This window comes from Rhinolophus ferrumequinum, chromosome 3 (genome assembly GCF_004115265.2).
Source record: "Rhinolophus ferrumequinum isolate MPI-CBG mRhiFer1 chromosome 3, mRhiFer1_v1.p, whole genome shotgun sequence".
NCBI classification, from domain to species: Eukaryota; Metazoa; Chordata; class Mammalia; order Chiroptera; family Rhinolophidae; genus Rhinolophus; species Rhinolophus ferrumequinum.
Window position 1 is genome coordinate 77177932 of NC_046286.1, and position 19673 is coordinate 77197604.

General features: G+C 33.4%; 1 protein-coding gene across 2 annotated transcripts in view; it reads left to right on the forward strand.

The window, feature by feature from the left end:
• Positions 1-19673, forward strand: part of LAMA2 (laminin subunit alpha 2) — a 527500-nt gene that overhangs the window by 302947 nt on the left and 204880 nt on the right. For both annotated transcript variants that reach the window (XM_033102537.1, XM_033102538.1), the window contains exons 15-17: positions 8624-8735; positions 14383-14496; positions 18788-18915. In XM_033102537.1, the coding sequence (XP_032958428.1) occupies positions 8624-8735; positions 14383-14496; positions 18788-18915 (354 nt within the window). The remainder of the gene's footprint in view (positions 1-8623; positions 8736-14382; positions 14497-18787; positions 18916-19673) is intronic.

A 19673-nucleotide genomic window follows, 5' to 3' on the forward strand; every position in this document is an offset into this window, starting at 1 on the left:
TAGAACACTTCCAAAGGTCAGTTCCTTTTTATTCCCCACTTTTTTTTTCTTTAAAGAGAGAACTCCCTGACTTGAACCAAACATGCCCATATCTGACTTACTGTAGGCTGCTATGTTTTCCATATATACAAAAAAAAAAAAAAAAAATGACACTTGTCTGCCAAAACATAAACTTTGCCTGTGTCTGAATGAGTCATTTTCCTTTCTCTTTTTCTACTCTAATAATAAATAACACAAGCTATCATGGAAACTACCTTTTAAATTAGATTAAGTTAGATGATTAAAGTTGACCATAAACTGACAACTTGACATGCCCATAATCAAAGCAGTGTCTCCAGTATTGATTTGTCTACGACAGGTTTGTTTTTTTCTTATTGCTGATGCTTCCCCAGCCCCATCATTTGCTTGTGCTACCTCATTTGTTTTTCACTTGTAGTATTTCAACTAAGTGTAATCATCATTACCATCTCCCAAAGGAGGGAACTGCAGATTCATAAACAGAACCACTGCCAAACAATGTACCTCTTTTTCATAAGCAATTCTGCTAGAAACTGGGCTAAAATGCCATCAAGAGGAGAAGCAACATTTAGGAATTAATTATGCTTTTCCCCATTTAGAAAATAGAGAATGTCATGATGTTTAAACAGTATCAAGAGATGAGTCCTCTGGTTTTCAAAATGAATGACAACCAAATTGACAAAAAGTAGCTAGGGGGCTTATTTATTTTTGTCAGCGTTCCTTCGCAGACTAGTTAATTCAAAGGCATTTACCCTTGATTTATGTCAGATAATTTCAGTGTCTACCCTTCTTAAAATCATCAGTTTCTTTGGAAGCCTTTTGAAGTTTTCCCATACTCAGAGCAACATGTTTGCAGAGCATGGCTATGTGATCTGACATAGGAGCTAATCCAAGTAGGTGGCTGCTTTCTGGTTCAAGAAGTAAAAGCCAGTGTCAAATGTGAAACTCCTGCCCACTTCAGGTGAGCTGAAAGTCAGCATGAATTCTGAGTTAGTAAGCTTGTTATATTTTATTTATCTCTGATCTATTAGTGGATTGAGTCATATTTGTAAAACATTACTTGAATTGATTTCAACTTGTCTTGCACAGTAAGTTTCTGACTTGGTATACAATTTGTGTGCAAGCACAAGTTCATTGAAGCTATCTCAACAAAAATTCGTGTTTAGAATTATTGAAGAAAGATTTACTCCCATGGTAGTCCTATCAGCAAATGGACTTAGGTTCCTCAAGTTATGTATTTATAGTAGTCCCCCTTTTCTACAGTGGATGTGTTCCAAGACCCTCAGTAGATGCCTGAAACCACAGATAGTACCAAACTATGTTTAGTGCTATCTATAGTTATACTATATTTTTCCAATACATACATACCTATGATAAAGTTTAATTTATAAATTAGACATAGTAAGAGATTAATAAGAATTACTAATAATAAAATAGAACAATTGTAATAATATACTGTATTAAATGTTATGTGAATGTGGTCTCCCTGTCTCTCCAGTAATTTTTAGATCTTTCAGTCCAAATCTATTCCATCCATTTATGTAACCATCCCTTACTTAACAGTAAATGATTTGATGTCATTTGTTTCCTGAGATGCTTTCCTGAAGTCTTCATAGGGCTCAGTACTTTCTGGTACAACACATTGCTATCGAGAACTTTCACCTTTTCATTTAAAGGAAGCACGTTATGGCTTTTCTTTGTCACAGCTGGAGGCCAACATCACCACTTTTGTGCTTGGGACCTTTATTAAGTGAAATAAGGGTGACCTGAACACAAGCACTGCCGTACCTCAGTGGTCGATCTGAAGGTGGCTACTAAGTGACTAAAAGGTGGGTAGTCCATACAGCGTGGACACACTGGACAAAGGGATGATTCACTTCCCAGAAAGGACAGAGCAAAAGGGTTTTGAGATTTCTCCACACCACTCAGAACAGTGTGCAATTTAAAATTTATGAATTGTTTATTTCTGGAATTTTCCATTTAATATTTTCAGACTGTGATTGACCATGGGTAACCGAAACCATGGAAAGTGAAACTGTGGGTAAGGGTGGACTACTATAGATGGAATTGAATAGTGAAAGGAGAACTGGGCTACAGGTCAGGATTTTGACATTTTATTCTCAACTCAGCTTTTTAATAGTTGTAGCCACACATATAGCTTTGACCCCTTTGGATTTTAATCACCTCATCTGTAATATAAGGAGGAGGACAATTGCTTGCCAACTTCAAAAAGGTCACTATGCGAATGGAATTAGAGGGCTGCGAAAGCACCTTGCTAATGGCAAATCAGCACACAAATCTGAAGCATTTCTACTTGACCTACATCATTCCAAAGAATAATATTTTCTCCAAGTACCATTAAGACTTGGAGAATTCTAGAATAAAGCACATACTGATATTTCTAAAATCGTGACAGTTTTACTGTCATTTGTTTTCAGAATACTGAGAGGCCCATACCAGAAAATCAATTGATTTCCTTCACATTGTCTTCATTGATAAAGTAAAGATAAAAATAGAAAAATTGTCATCTTTCTTTCAAGAATGTAAAAGAAATCAACTAATTGTACATCCTTCTCTTTTAAATTCTCCAAACCTTATATTTAGTGGCATCCTTAATATTTAACACATCAAGGCGTCCATTCCGCTTTTCTTAAACACCTATTTGATATAGAACTTTCCAAGAAAATACATTTCTATTTAACTTTATAGTAGACTTTAGTATAGTTCATCAAATTTCCAATCTCCTCCTTTTGGAATATTTCATTTCCCTAATCTTTGAGGGTAGATGTGATAATATGACTTGGTTTGGCCAATGAAATGTGGGCGGAAGTGATTTATCACACACACACACACACACACACACACACACACACACACCCCTGAAAAGCATTGAATTGACAGAAAAAGACTGTCTGATGCTTGTTCAGCTACCAGAAGATCAAAACAGTCTGAAATATTAATAGCACATGAAGGTCAGCTACCCTGAACAGTCATCCAGACCTGTAGAGGATTTTACATGAGTAAACTTTTGTTTTCTGTTAAGCCACTGAGAATTTGGAGTTGTTTGTTACTACAGCATAACTGAGCCTGTCATGACTCTATCATGATGCTCCCATGTGTCTTTATTGCTTGAAAATAAATACAGAATCTTTTGAATTTCTTTTCACATGACTTCTAGAGTAAATTTGAGTGGGGTTTTTTGGGGTTTTTTTTGGTATAGAAAACATTACACAGAATTTATATAATACATAATTCAGAAAAAAAACCTTACTAAAAAAGGAGTCTTCCTGATGATTATAGAAATTGTGTTGATAGTATACTTTTTCCTTTTGAAATTAATGATACTGGTGATTACCTGTATAATTTGAAGACATTATACTGGTAAGGACTCTAGGACTTAAAAAACGTTTATGCAACTTCCTACATATCAGGCTATTGGTAAGAGGTTCAGCCAGTATTTACACCCACATGTGTTTCCTCCCCATAATCCTTGATTGCTTCTCAAATCTACTCTTTAAATATTGGATTAATTCAGTCTGACAACATTTACTGAGCACCTTCCCTGTGTACCTTTCTAAGTCTCAGTTCCCTCTTCTGTAAAATGGCAGAAACAATATTTAACTTTCAAGATTGAAGGCTAAGTAAGAAAAATGATGTATCTAAAACACCTGATATGCTACCTAGCATATGTGGAGAGGCACTGCAGGGTAAAAGATGATCGTTAGTTTTGGAGTCACACTTCAGTTTGAATTTGTGCTGTATCATTTGCTAACTGTATTATGTGGACAAGGCACTTTACTTCTCTGAGCCCCAGGTCCATCATTCGTAAATGTGGACAAAAACATGATTATGACATCGGGTTCATTGATACTTAAATGAGATGTCTGTCATGCCATCCATTATAATGCACAGAGATAATAGACATTCCATACATAATAATTATTATGATGTAATAGTTCTAGCCTAAGCAACAAGGATACGAATATGGATAAATTATCATTGAATTTAAAGACAACATACTGCAGCATAAAGAGCAAGTGTAAATTTACCATGGTATAATAGGGCAATAGAAGTGTGAACAGGGTACAGTGGTGTGGCTGAGTTAGGAAGATCTGAATTCTCATATTAGCATTTAATATATTGTTTATGAATGGCTGTAACAATAACAGATTCTGTCTGTTATTTCTTTTATTTGATGTGGGATTGAAAATGTCTAGTTCTTTCCCAGTTGGCCCACTCAGATATTGACTGGGCCGTCAAATCATTTTGTTGAATTTTTATGAATAAAGTAAAAATTATCTGGATCCCCAAATTGAATACTTTATGGGACTTCCACAAGACAAAGATTATAAAAAGTTCTGAGACATCATCTTATATTTTAACCAAAATGAAATAGATCAAAGAACCATAAGAGCAATAAAATCTTTATGGTGACTAACCCAAAGTAATATTCATTTAAGTAGAATTAAATGGATGTTTTCTATATATATATATATATATATATATATATATAAAAGGTGGATGGAAAAAAAATAATTATTTAGAAAAATTTCAAGATAAAAGTCTTCTTTCAAAGAATTTTTAAATTTTATTCATTTTTTTAGTGAAACATAACATATCAAACTCTGGTGGAAAATATAATAAGACAAAAAAATTGAAACAATTTTGAAGGTGGTACCAAAACAATGTTTATGACATTGCAACATTTCGATTCTAGCTTATATAATTATGTGTTTTCTCTTCATCCATCATCTTATCTGTATATCCGAGTCAAAAGAAGAAGAAATAGCTGGCTCAACATTTGACTTAGTTGATAAATCTTTGATAGTTCATGCATCTCCAAACTTTACTACTTTATTATTGACAGCATTATGTATTTAAATGAATGCAGCCTAGTATCAAGAAAAGAAAATGACCATATTGAAGGAAAAAAAAAAACACAAAAAAAACTAGAGTCTTCTTCACAAGTAACACTTAAAACTGTTAAACACATTAAAATCCCATTTAACAAATAGCAGAACCTAATGAACATTGGCACTGCTCAGTGAATACTAATGTGGAATATTACCGGAAAAGTTGTTTGTATGTTAAAATTTCTCATAGCTCCAAATGGTTACATAGATGAAGGAGAGGAACATCTGTTATTCAAAAGACAAATGAAATTTGGCAGTTCATTGAAAATATTTTTGTTTTGTTATATTTTAAATTGTTCCTTAAAGTAGTACTCAATTATTCATTTTCTATTTTGTAACTTTCCAATACTTTCTTTACATTTTGCTTATCAATTTTATATTGAAAATCCTGGGACTATATCTGTATACAATTAATTAGTCTTCTGTTGAGTGAATTGTGATAGCCTTTCCTATGATAATCAACTAGTATAGTAATCACGAAATCATATAATTTTGAAATTATAGTGATCAGAAATATAAGTTCGTCATATGGCAGTCTACTAATTGCAGGCAGTTAAGTGTCACAATACCTTCAGATGAGTTCTGACCTTTGGCCTTTAGTCCTAACTCTAACATCTGTCAATTTATTTTCTTTTTAGATCCAACAAGTAATTTGTCTTGTACTTATCTGATTTTATTCATCTGAAATATAGATACTAACCTTTAGTATATCATTTGTCATGTAGTATGTTACTAGTTGTTTGTAATATTCATCTATCCACTCTTTATTCATTTAGGTATATAAATATGTATGCATTTAGTCTTATATCTATCCATCCATCGACAGAAGTGTATTGAGCATGTATGGAGATGATCAGGCTAGGTATACAGATGACATAGCAGGGTCTGTGTTCTCAAAGAGTAGCTCGTAAGCTCATGTCAACATAAGCAAGAACTATCCTTAGTTTAGTAACTCTTCCAAACCTTATGTTGTGGTGAGAAAAATTGCCAGATACAAAAATTTCACTGCTATGTATATACCCCAAAGAATGAAACACAAGTACTCAAAAAATACTTCTACACAAATGTTTATAGAAGTACTATTTTCAATAGCCAAAAATGGAAGCAAACTTCCATGAACAGATGAATAAATAATCAAAATGTGACATATTCATAGAGTATTACTCAGCTATAAAAAGAAATGAAATGCTGATACATGCTACAACATGGATGAACCTTGAAAACATTATACTAGCAGAGAGAAGCCAAACATAAAAGGTAATGTATGATTCTATTTGTGTGAAGTATCCAGAAGAGGTAAATCCGTGGAGCTAAAAAGCAGATTTGTGCTTACCAGGTGTTGGCATGAGAGTGGAATAGGGAGTGACTGTTTAATAGGTAAAGGGTTTGCTTTGGGGCTAAAGAAAATGTTTGGAACTAGATAGAGATGGTGGTTGCACAACATTGTGAATGTACTAAATGACACTTTAAAGTGATGACTTTATTGTAATGTGATTTTCACCTCAATTAGAAGCAAAGAAAGAATTCCCAGTGACACTTCATGTGTAAGGTTATTTGGTGAAAAAAAGCAATGACCATTTTAGTGATTTTCTAAAAATCTCTGTATAAACCAGAACCTTGTGAAACAGTGATTTTTAATGCTTACCAGTTTAGGACCTTCTGCCAGTTTGTCTAAGCTTGTACCCCCCCAGAAGAAAGCATCTAAGAAACAGTGTTGGATGAGTTCATCTGTAGCTAAAGATAATCCATTTGTATTTAGAGGGGCGAGCTAGTGCTTAGCACCTGCTGATCCCATCTAAAGGCCTATTTTCTGAGATTCAAAGTTGATTTTCCTTTTCTACATCTTGATCATGTATGAATTTATACGTAATCCAAGGTACTATCAAAAGCCTAGGATCAGTAAAGTGAAGGTGAAAACAATGAAGATTTTAGAAACTTGTTGCTGAAAAGTTTACAGCTTTGTTAAAATGTATCTTTTGAAGAGACTTTTAATGAGCCTATTAGCTTTGCCGTCTGGCTTGATTGCATTTCCAAAACTGGCAAACTCTTTCGCCAATCAGTAAAAAATCTACCACCACTCTTGAGAAATCAAGTACAAATGTATACCCTAGCAAGAGTCAGTTACATCTTTCTTATGGTTAAAGGATGGCATATTATGTGTTATGGCAGTCTATCGATCATTTTAAAAAACAATAATTATCATTATGCATCAATAGCAGTCATTTAATTTTGTGCTCTTAAGATTGAAATTTATTTTAATTCATTAAAATGACAAAAAACTAATTTGGGGACACAAATAGTATTTCTTGTACTAATCATGTAGTCATTTTTATCCCATTTGAACAGTCAATGAGAATGTCAATAAAATGCCTACTATTTAATAATCACATGCATGTGTTCTGTCTTATATCAAGAACTTTATTATTTATTATTTAATCATTTAATAAAACTCATGAGGTATGAACTTTTATATTGTCTCCATTACATAGATGACAATATTGAGGCCTAGAGAGATTAAGTAATTTCTCCTTGGCTATCGGACTAGTAAAATAGCAGACATAGGATATGAATCCTGGTCTATCTGTCTCCCAAGTTTGTGTTCTTAACAATGAAGTTCTAAACATTTCTTCTGTTAAAAAAATGGGAAAAAGTTAATAAGACACCAATAACATTTATGTAAATTGTGAATGTATATTGTTTGCAAAATTTTTGGAAGGAAATAAATGCACACACAACTATAACATACATATGCTGTATACCAATTATATAATAGCATTTTTCAATTTAGCCAAACCAGCTTCTCCTAAAAATAATGAGTGATACCAAATCACTCTACTAAAATCACCAGACTATACAGAAGTACTAATAAAATGAAAACTGTAGATACAGAGACCAATAAATTTAATTTAGTCCCAGAACAAATTAAGAAAATAGTTCTAATAAATTCAACTGAAAATTTGAAAGTTAAATGTGAGATTTCAGCTAAAATTGAATGTTTCACTTTTACCTACCAGTGTGGAGCTCTATTTCTGAGAAAAACCAAAATAACTCTCATTTTGTTCCCTGCCTTCCTTCCTTCTTCCTTCCTCCTCTTCTCTCTCTCTCTCTCTCTCTCTCTCTCTGTCTCTGTCTCTCTCTCTCTCTCTCTCTGTCTCTGTCTCTCTCTCTCTCTCTCTTTTTCTTCTTCTGTGTTTTCAATTTAATATCTCAGACTGAATATTCATTTTTGCTATTTCTCCATTTTTAATCCTCTGTGCCATACTTTTTTTCTACTTTATTCCTATTATATCCTTCTGCTTTTCTAGTTTAAATGTTAAACTTTATCACTTATATGAATGTTTTATGTTCTTAGAATCCTTTCGACTATGTGATTTTAAATTTTCTATCTCAGAAGGAAAGACATAAATAAAGGCAAGAAATCAAAACAACCGAAAAACAAGAAATCAGCAAGAATGTTCTCATATCTTTTCAGTATTTGATGGTGGTAGTGCTTGTGAGCACTTTTTACTGGGCAGACTTTACCTAGTGTAAAGAATGACCAGAACTTCAATTTATAGATATTCATTAGCCTTCTTTCTTAACACAGATAATTTGCTTATATTTATGTTATTATTACTACACTATCCCTTAAGATATATAATACCTAAGAGCGTATTTGCTTATCTACCATCTCTTTTTCCCTTCTGCCCCAGGTTGGGCTCTGTTGGCCTTGAATCTGCTGTCCCCTATCCTACTGACGGGACCTTTGCAGCAGCTGTGGAAGTTTGTCAGTGTCCACCAGGATATACCGGCTCTTCTTGTGAAGTAAGTTTGCTAGAATATATCCTCACTGCATTCCTGATTCCTTCGTCATTGCTTTCAATAAACTGTTCTAAAGAGTCGTTTCTTTTTTTGTTTTTTTCCCCGTCAACAATTGCACAAATCATAGTGTATTATTTAAAGAAGGAAACTGAATGCCTGCCAGAAAGTCATGGCTTTCAAATAGAGTGTGACTCACATAATGTCTTCTTGAAATTATGTTTCTTTTTTAGATATTTTGCCTTACAGTAGCTGAAAATGTGATGTTTTTGTAAGTGTCTGTTCCCTATTTAATCAGTTGAAATAATAGGGTGGATGATAGTGGCATAATATTTCAAAACATATCTCCTTTAGTTCCCCTTCGGTACTTACAAGAAAGGTATCACTATTTTTGTTTTTACTTTTTCTCTATTTTTTAATCTTGTGTACCACCCACTTTTTACTTTATTCCTAAGAATACAGCCCACACTGCAGTCATTTGAAGGACACGATCTTTAAAATGTCAAGAACAGAATATGTGGAAGAAATACTTTGATCTGGAAAATCCCAATAGGTCTTTGATTTGTATAGCACCTACAGTTTGAGATATTTATTGTTGTCTCAATATTCTAGATTCCCAATGATATTAATGTTTCTTACTTAATACCACAGTGTGTCATTTTAAGGTAATGATTTTTATTTACTTCTATGTATTTTCTTTAGGTAGTTTGGAAATTGATTTTACTTGAGACCTGGTCAATAATGTAAACACCATTTTCCAGATAGAAGGCATGACTTGCAGATAAATAGGAGCTTAAATTCTTTAAACATGGTGCCTTTAAGGAATCATTTGAGTGTGCTAAGATGTTCCACTTCAGCACACTACCCCATTATGTCATTCATAGAGATTCTCCAGCATTTCTTTGTCAATTTTCTTATACTTGAAAATAAGGCATGCTTCAAAAGGATACACAGGGTTTAGAGGCATATTTGTGACAAAATGTATTGCCTTTAACTGTGCTCAGATTTACCTATCTAGAAATACAACTAAATGTAGTTCATTGAAGTATTTACTTTTCCAAAATTCTCTTAGAAAAGAGAAAAATAGTTGTGGAGATGAATTAGCTCTAGCAACTCAAATTTGAACTTACATGTAAAATGCATACCGTATTTAATGAAACATATTCTTTTATTAAGAGACTAGTAGTTTTTATTTCAAACCAGAAAGCTCTCTTTAAATCTTTAAATTCCTATTTCAATTGGAATAATAAATACCTTGATTCTATTCTTGCTTTAATACTTATTCCCACATTAGTAATTCTCATACCCTTCATCATCTTTTATAAAAGTTCCAAATGCCCATTAAATATAAAATTTTATGAATATTAGAATTGTTTAATTGGCTATACTTTTTGTTTCTTCTCTCCTTTCTTCAGAAAGATTGAGAATCTTTGGTACATTAATGCTCTAGATGCTGAGGGGATTATCAAGAAGATTACATCATAACCCCTGTCTTTAAAGACCTAACAATCTGTTTAGGGAGAAAGAATAAATACCTACGAAAAACTGGACCACAGCACTATAAGTGGTACAGAACATAAGTGGTACAGAACATAAGTGCAATAATCCTTCAAAGTGGTGAGAAATTCCAGTGGAGAGAGCTGTCACAGAAAGTACACTGGAATGAAAACTCTCAAATTGGATGCTAAATAATGGTAACAATAGGTAGGAAGAGAGACGCATTCGCATGTAGAAGAGTCAGAACAAAGTAGAAAAGGGATAATAAAAGCTTCCTGTGCTTCTTGCCCAATAATTGTTTGATAAATAAAGTTACTGTTTGGTAAATAAAATTATTTAGTTGAATCAGGAGACAATTCTGGAATTCGAGTTTCTCTCTGACCTCCTCATTTCTTCTACTCTCTAATAATTCCTTCTTTTCTTTATCAAAACTTCCTCTCCCCAGACTTGCTATTATCCATTCCTATCCTTTCTTGATTTCATTTGCTTTTTTACTGAGTTCATAAGGCCAGGCCCTCTAGCTTTGTTATCAATAATATGAACAGATCCTTTAAGAGCTCAGGGAACTCCAAAGACCATTAATATTTTAATTCTATATTTCCCAAAACAGATCAAACAGCTCCTTTTATTTCATCTGGGGCCACAGTGTTTATTCAGAATCATTTTTCTCATATCTATTTGACGTATAAATTCCTCTACAGTTCATCTTTCAAATATTTTCTGTTTTCTAGTATCACCATAATTTATTTCACTTGAAAGGTGGGATAGGTGAGGAAGTAAAAGTGGGCTACTGAAAACAAAGCACTTTAATTCAAATCTCAGTTTCCTCTTCTATATAATGGAAATATTAACCACCTCTTAGAAGTGCCCATACTTTCATTTAGCTAACAGATATTGATGGCCATCTGTTTTGAGACAATTAAGGACTTAGACATTGATGATAATGTAATGAACAGTACAGATATGATCCCTGCCCTCAAGGACATTACATTTATTGAAAGGCTAAATAGTAAGCCAGAAGCCAAATGTAAATAAATGTGATAAATGCCATGAAGAAAATAAACAGGATGCCCCAATAGAGGTACTGAGAATGGGTGTAGGAGGAGTGCTGGGAGGGACTACTTGTTAAAAGGTTGTCAGGAAAGGCTCTCGGAGGTGGTCACATCTAAACTGAGATTAGGGTCACCAGTGTAAAAGGAGCTGATGAGGAAGGGATAGAGTTTGGACCTGAAAGGAGGCAAATATGGCTGGAGCTTAGTAAACATGGGGAGAGTAGCAAAAAATGCTATTGGAGGAGCCAGGCCAGTAAGAGCTTTGCAAATGTGATAAGAATTTGGGATTTTAAGTGCAAGGAAATCATTTAAATGTTTTGAGCTGGTGGTGCCATGATCTGAGTTATATTTTAAAAAAAAAATATATATATATAACTATAGTGTGAAGGACATATTGTAGAGGGCAAAAATGGTAAGAAGAATGGTTAATATGCTATTTTGGCTGAACATAGTGGTAATAGTGATTTGTGTTAGGCTAATGACAGGGGATGTTAAGTTGGTGCGAACGTTATTGCGGTTTTTGCAATTATTTTTAACGTTTTAAATCGCAATGGCTTTTGCACCAACCTAATAGAAAGACATATGTTTATTCTACATATATTTTCACAGTAGAACCAGTAGGACTTACTGAGAGGCTACATGCCAGAGGAGAGTTGAAAGAAATAAAGCGTTAATAAAGAAATAAAGCATGGGAGAGGACTAGCTGGGGAGGGGAAGAGGAGGGTGGAATCCGCGGTCCGTTTTAGAACTATTCGGTTTGAAAAACGTGTGAAGTGTAGACATCAATTTACAGTTAGAATATGCAGGTCTTGAACTCCGAATATCTCTCTGGTCTATATATATATGTGTGTGTGTTTGGAAGGAATCATCAAGTATAGGACTGCATAAAATTGCCTAGCAGAGAGTGTAACAAAAAAGAGAAAAAGGAACTACGTTCCCAGGAGCTCCTGACAATGAGAAGTACAGTCGAAGAGGAGACAGCAGAGGCAGAAACTTGGGGACTATGATGTCACTAAAATTACAAGTGGAGGGCATTGAGGGAAAAAGGAAGCAACTAAGCCAGTGCTGATGAGAGGTCAGATAAAATGTAGTTGTCCATTGGATTTGGCGACCTGAAATTTGGTGACATGAACAACAGCAGTGTTAATTGAGTGACGGTGGCAGATTAGAATGGAACAAAGACTGAAGGGGGAAGTGGGGAAGAAAGATTTTTTTAGAGTAGTTTTACAAAAAAGAAAAGCAGGCAGGTTACTAGAAAGTTATGGAATATTAAGGAAATAATTTTGTCATTTTTTAATTTCCGTTAGTTAATTTTTGATGGAGATACTAGATCATATTTTTGAACTGATAGTAATAATCCAATAGAAAACAAAGCTATTACTGATGCAGTACAGAGGGATAATATTGGGAAGACAGTAGATAATGGAATACCGAATACAAGTGGACTCATATTCCTTTGAAAGGAGGAGGAACCCTGCATGCCCCACCCACATTGTTCCAAAGGGGAATATAGCAAATGGAGATACACGCTTGTGCTTCTGGACTAGATAGTGGAAAGATGGCTTCCAAAGGCCATCTCAGTTGTCTCTCTGACTAATGAGATGAAATCAGTGGCTGAGAGAGGTAAGGAAAAGGAGGATGTGGTATAAGTAGTACATTTGCAGAGTATAAAAATTAAGTTTATTAATCAGAATTCCATTAATATTTGTACTGAAGAAAAGAAATCAGTTCTCTGCCTATTACCAACATGCTTAATTTCTATCCCTTCCTGGATCTGCAGCTTCACTAGTTTTTAGAAATGTATATTACAGAAGAAAATCTCTTCTATAATGAATTTAGGGTGGCAAAGATTTTAATGGGGAGAAATTATTAAGGGATGGAAAATTACACCTTCTTTTTTGTACTGTCCAAATTAAGAGGAAAGTTGCTTTTGCTTTCCTTTCAGACATGAAGTATTCACACACCCTTTTTTATGTGTTTGTTGTTGATGTTCAAATTTAAGAAGCCTTATATCCTGAGGCAGAAGGAACCTTTCTAACAATACACAACACAATTCTATGTACTTTATTACTTCAGTGATTTCTCTCGTTTTCATTTTCAACTGGGGGGAAAAAAAGGCCTTTTCATGATATAGTATGTTGTAGTGACCCATCCAGAAATATGGTAAATACCCACAAAACACAATTATAATTCGAGGAGGATCATAAGCTCCTAAAAGGCAGCTATGTTTGCCCCCCGCTCCCCCCCTTAGTTTGCATCCCATCCAGTTTGTAGTAATCCCCACAGAATGGCAACCTAATTAAGGGCAATGGTTGTCTTAGAGCTGTCACTGACACAGGTACTCTAAGACCCAAATATCCTTTTTAAATCAGAATTCTGTTTTTACGTGATAAAGTGTTTCATACTTCACAAAAGGAATGATGAATAATTAAGAGTTCTAGTAGAATAATATGATAAAACAAAACATCACGGGAATATATGGTAAATAAATCATAAACTGTTTTGTGTAAATTTGGGAAAGTATGATAGGATGAAGGAAATTCAAAATGAAAGCTATGAATTTTATGTGTGTAGAAATCTGCGGTGTATGTGATCAAATGTAAAGGTGGGGTGCTATCTTTCTTCCAAATCATTGCAAAGATTTTCTGAAGTGACAGTGTTAAGGACAGTTTGTATGTGGGAAAGGTAGCACATTCCAGAGAATCAACATTTCTTGGGATAACATTAGGTGCTAAAGTTCTCTTAAGAATCCTATTATGTTGGCTGCTTTTTTTCAGTACTTTTCCCTCTATATTCCTGTCTGTGCTTTTTACTTTGAGACTTTCTCATTTCAATTCTTTATATCTCTGCTTTATTTTACCATTTCAGAAGAAACACCAAGCTAATGCTTCCTCTAATCTCATTCCTGCCAATAACGCTAAGGTCAGTACGAAGCCATGTCAGGAGGAATAGCTCTGTAGCGATGTTTCAATACTGACAAAGTTTTGACAAGCACATTTGCTGAGTTTGCTAGCTAAATATATTTTCTTTATCCACAAAAGACAAAAAACAAACCTTTTTTAAAAAATTCCTGAGACTAACTTGAAGCCTTCTCTTTCTTTTAGTCTTGTTGGCCTAGGCACAGACGAGTTAACAGCACAATTTTTGGTGGTATCTGTGAACCATGTCAGTGTTTTGGTCACGCGGAGTCCTGTGATGACATCACCGGAGAATGCCTGGTAAGTGCTTTCTTCTTTGGGGACACTGACTGACAAGGCTGAAATCAGCTCAACTGGCCCTGCAATTCAATTACTACGCTTCGGACCTCGAACACTTGAGTCAAGAAGTGATTTGACAGATCTTTGTATTGAACTGAGTTGGAAGTTGAAAACGCTCTTTCATATGTGCTCTCTCTCTGAATAACAGGTATTAGGAAGCGTTTATTCATATTAGCCTAGGGATTGAATTTGGATCAGATACATTAAAACAATACATAACTAATGACTGAGATACCAATCTACCATGAATATATATGGTTTCAATACCCTCCATAAATCGATCAAAAACAGACTGTACTCTAACAGGAAATGATTTGTATCACCATAATATGAAAGTAAACTATAACCTTTATGATAGACATAATTCAGTTTTTTTCACATTGAGAATGAGAGCACACTGCATTTTTTATTTTAAAATTGCGTCATTTAACTAAATACAAAGCATCATATGTAGATTAAAAAGCAATAAATATATGCAATACATATTCACCAGAGCTGCTTACTCCTTCAATTAAGTTTACACTTTAACCAGAAAAAAAGCTCCACAAAGGGCAAAGCACTTTCTATCTTGCTAAGGCCTTGGATTGGAGAATAACGCTTTATAAACCATTCTGATTAACTCAAGGGCATGTTAGTTTTATATTGTCTGACATGCATGAAGCTTGAAACAGCACTTCTCATTTCATTAGTCTTGCAGAAATACAATTTGAAACAGTGCCAATTTAGGAGGATATCATATTTTCATCTCTCTGTAGAATTTAAGGCGGACTTTGTTCTCTGTATTTCTTAACATTCTCTCTTTCTCTTGCTCAGTCTCCCCTTCTTTTCTTCTACTTAAAAGCTTCTGAGAAAAATCCAAAATGAAGATTCATGGCTTTTGTTTCAATGTAATTTGGCATTTAGGTTTATTGATGATCTTTCTGTTTTCTCTACATAAGATTTTGTTTAATTGCATTGCAGTAAAAAGCATGATAGCCTTAATTTGTGGATCAGTGGAATTTTCAAATGGCAGTTTTATGACTAGAAAGACTAAGTAATTTTGATTTTAATTATACCACAAGTCTTTTAAAATGCACCTTGGAAAAAATATTGAGTTACCTTTAAACACTTTACTTACAGGGAATAGGAAATATTCAGACCAAAATTGATACGGACTTGCTTTACTTAAACCTAAAAAGACAAAAATAAATATATCACAATGCCAGACTTATGATGTTGCCAATAGTAATATTTTATGTTGAATTCGTTAACATTAAATCAGATCATGTGGTTGATCCATTGGGCTTTGTGATAGTTCTAAGAATGGAAACCCCCCTTTTTTATAAGAATAAAATAGTTTCATTCAGCATAATTTTGCGAGGGAGAAAGGTGAGAGCAATGGTTATTTGAGACTTTTTAAAATGAAACCGAGTTTATTGACTGTTTCATGTGGAGATAGGAGCCCATCTTCAAATAACAGGGAATCTTAGGGAAATGGTAGAATTCTAGATGATAGAGAATCTGGTCTTTCCTGGGTTTCCCATTGTGGCTGGTAAATAGATGATCATGTAAAATATTTTCTGAACACTTTCAACTCTCCTTTATCTCCTTTATGGTATTGGTAGCTAAGTGCTGATATCCCATTTTGAGCACAAAGACGAAAATATTTGAATGTTGCACACCAAAGGCATTCTTGTTATTCAGTTGAACACTTTAGCCTGTTTATTATTAACGTTTCCCTCCAGCATGAAACAGATAATTTAAAATTACAGATAAACCTCTTTTTAGTTAGCTTGGCTTTGAAATCTGATTCGAAATTAACTAAAATGTATTTTTCATATCAGAACAAAATCCAGACCTCTGTTATAGTGTGGATCTATATGAAAAAGTAATTTTTTAAAAAAAAATTTTAAAGTTTATCGGGGTGACAATTGTTAGTAAAGTTACATAGATTTCAGCTGTACAATTTTATAATTCATTGTCTATATCTCACCAAAGTACATTTGAAGTGACCCAGGGAATATTCAAAACCACATGGGAAGATTGCATACTTATTTTTCTTGTGGTGTTTAATGTGAACAGACATTTGAAAAGCAGTTTTGTATCACGGCATCTATAAAAACAACCAGCACATCAGAGTAAACCTTTCATCTTTTTTTTCAGTTGTGGTTTCCATTATGTTGCTTGCGAATATGTTATAGTTTCAATTTCAATACCACTTGAGTTTTAAGATTAATTTTGGTATTTTTATTAAACAAAATAAGACATTAGGAAATGTAAGAAGTTTGTACATGTTATTTTTCTTTTAAATCTTTAGTTAAAGAAAAACAGGATCTCTGGGTTGTACAAGGATTTCAGTTAAGGTTTAGAAACAACATTTTCAACTAGGTTAAGACATAATAAGTTTTATGATCTTATTTTTTAAAACTCCTGTCTTTGAAGATATAGTTTTGATGGTCATTAAGACAATATGCCAAGAACATTGCAAGAAACGTACAATTTTTAGTAATAGCCCACTTTAGTTAACTTGAAAACTGAAAGGAACTAATATGAAGACGAAATCAAAGAGGAAAATCTTTCTTCCAGTTGATACATGCTTTGCACATTCCATCCCATTATGATGTTATTTAGACAACTGTAGATGGTGAAGCTAACCTCTATGCTCTCTTTGAAAAAAGGTTACTAAATTAATTTGAGACAGAATTTAAAATACCTTAAAAAAAACTATTTTCAAGTACCACCAGATACTAAGTAATTACCTATTCACTTGTGGTTGATGAAGCTGTCATGGGATTTCAGAGCTTGAAATCTTCAGAAATCATAGGCTTTAGCTCCCTTATTTTACACAACATAAGTGAGAGGTCCAGAAAGTTAAATTATTGGACTTTAATGTAATATCTTCTACTTAAATAAAGAATCTGTCTTTTCCCAAGGAATTTAACAAGCTATGTTCACAAGTATGTGTGTGTGTGTGTGTGTGTGTGTGATTTTTATTAAATCCACTTACTAAATGTAATTAAAATTGAGCTTTTCGAAAATATACTTAAAAATACACTGAAACAGGTAATAATTCAGAACTTTCATTAAATTAGGTAGACTATCCCAGTGGTCATCCAGATTAATAAAAATTCAGCTTACAATGAATTTATATTTTAGCTCTTTTCTCTATTTGGTTCTAATCATAACAAAGTTTTTGCATTCCATAAGCTCTGATGAACTCTTTTTCAACATGAGAAAAAAATTGCAATTTTGTATGCTTATAAAATTAAAAATGTATTTCAGTCATAATGAATCCATACTGTATGATATTTAATAGGTACTAGATAAGTTTTATTGTACCATTGGAGACTGAAGAAGTTATGTCTGCATGATGCCAAAACATCATACAAATGTATCTAATTGTGCTATTGGAAGCTTTATAGACAATTCCATTGCTTGATTAACTGGATTGTTCACCTTTAAACCAGTCTTGATGAGTTTTGTGAACACAGCCTGAATTGATGAATGTACTTTAATTATCATGAAGAAATCAAGATATAAATTATTTTTATTTTTTATTTTTGAAAAGGACATGGGTCCAATAAATACTAATTGTCAGACAAACTCAGATTTAATTTTTAAAAAGTGTGTAAGGGAAATTGTTATATCCCTTGTGATTTCAATATATATTGCTATATGTTGAAAAGTTTTCAATATTCTCATTATTTAATTATGAGTCAAACAAGCCCCTCGTAGATGTAATGCATTAGTGCATTGTCCAAACGATCACAGGCCACTAAGGTCCAAATTAATCTCTGAAGTCAGTCCATAGTCCCAGAGGATTTGTATGATTAGTCACACCTTCTCCTTAAATCAGCAATTTTAAGCTGAACAATTGATTTTTACCTAGAATCAGCTACAGTTTCCATTGGACATATTTTATTAGGGCTCTATGACTAGTCACATATTCACATACACTCACAATCACATGTATTTCTTTAAGAAAAACATTTAAAACTAAAGAAAAAGGAAATATGATTTGCATTGTGAAAAAAATATAATGAATTTCAGTCATTTTTTTGCAAGTATACATATGCTGAAACTAGTGTGTGGTTTATAAGCTAGATATTTAATTAACTTTCAATGTTATTTCTCAGCTGTACCATCGATCGTTTAATGTGGAAAATTACTCTTCCTGGCAGGGAACAGACTAATGACTCTGTAGACTTATTTTTGGTAACATGTTGTTGCTTGAGATCAAAATAATAAACTTCGATGTGCATTTCTTTCTTAGCACTGTAAGGATAACACAGATGGCCCATATTGCAATAAATGTCTTCCTGGTTTTTATGGCGATCCTACTAAAGGAACCTCTGAAGACTGTCAGCCCTGTGCCTGTCCACTCAATATCCCATCCAATAAGTGAGTAACAAACCTACTCTCGTGAGTTGGCCAGCCAGTTCTGTAAGTTCATTTTTGATATAGAATATACCCTTTCTCTTGTCACACATAAATAAATAATAAGCACATGCATATATTTCTCAGGAAGGTAATATGAGTTTTTCTAAATGTAAAATATTTAAAGTTGTGACTATTTATTCTGCAGAACTTTTAATATTTTAGCTATAGTTTTAGTGATTTAATATCTAAGAGAAAAAACTCAAGTAGAATTTCTAAACTAACTCCAAAGAATAGACATATTTTATCCAAACATATACATGTGCGTACACACACATACACACACACACATACCTTTTCATACTGTGGTTAAATTAAAAAAGACCATTGATATAAATGCTGCTCATTTATGTCCCAGTCTCACACTGTTTATTTTTAAATCTTGAGCAAGTCACAAACCCCTCAAAAAGGTAAAATGAGATCAATCTAGTGGGCCTTTAAGCACCAATCCTACTCCTTAGTAATTATAGTGTATATCATATTATCTATAATATCATTATATATATATATATATATGTTATCAAAACGGTCATAGTGGTAAGCATTATATTATAAATTATATGAATATTAAAATATGGGTAATAATTGGCATCTTATTTTACATAAACTAGATCTTGAAAAAGTTTAATGCAAACTTCAGATAATTTTTCTAGTCATCCAGTTTTCTTCCTTCCTTCCCCTCTCTGTATTCCTGTCTCTCTCTCTTTCTACTCCCCTCCCTC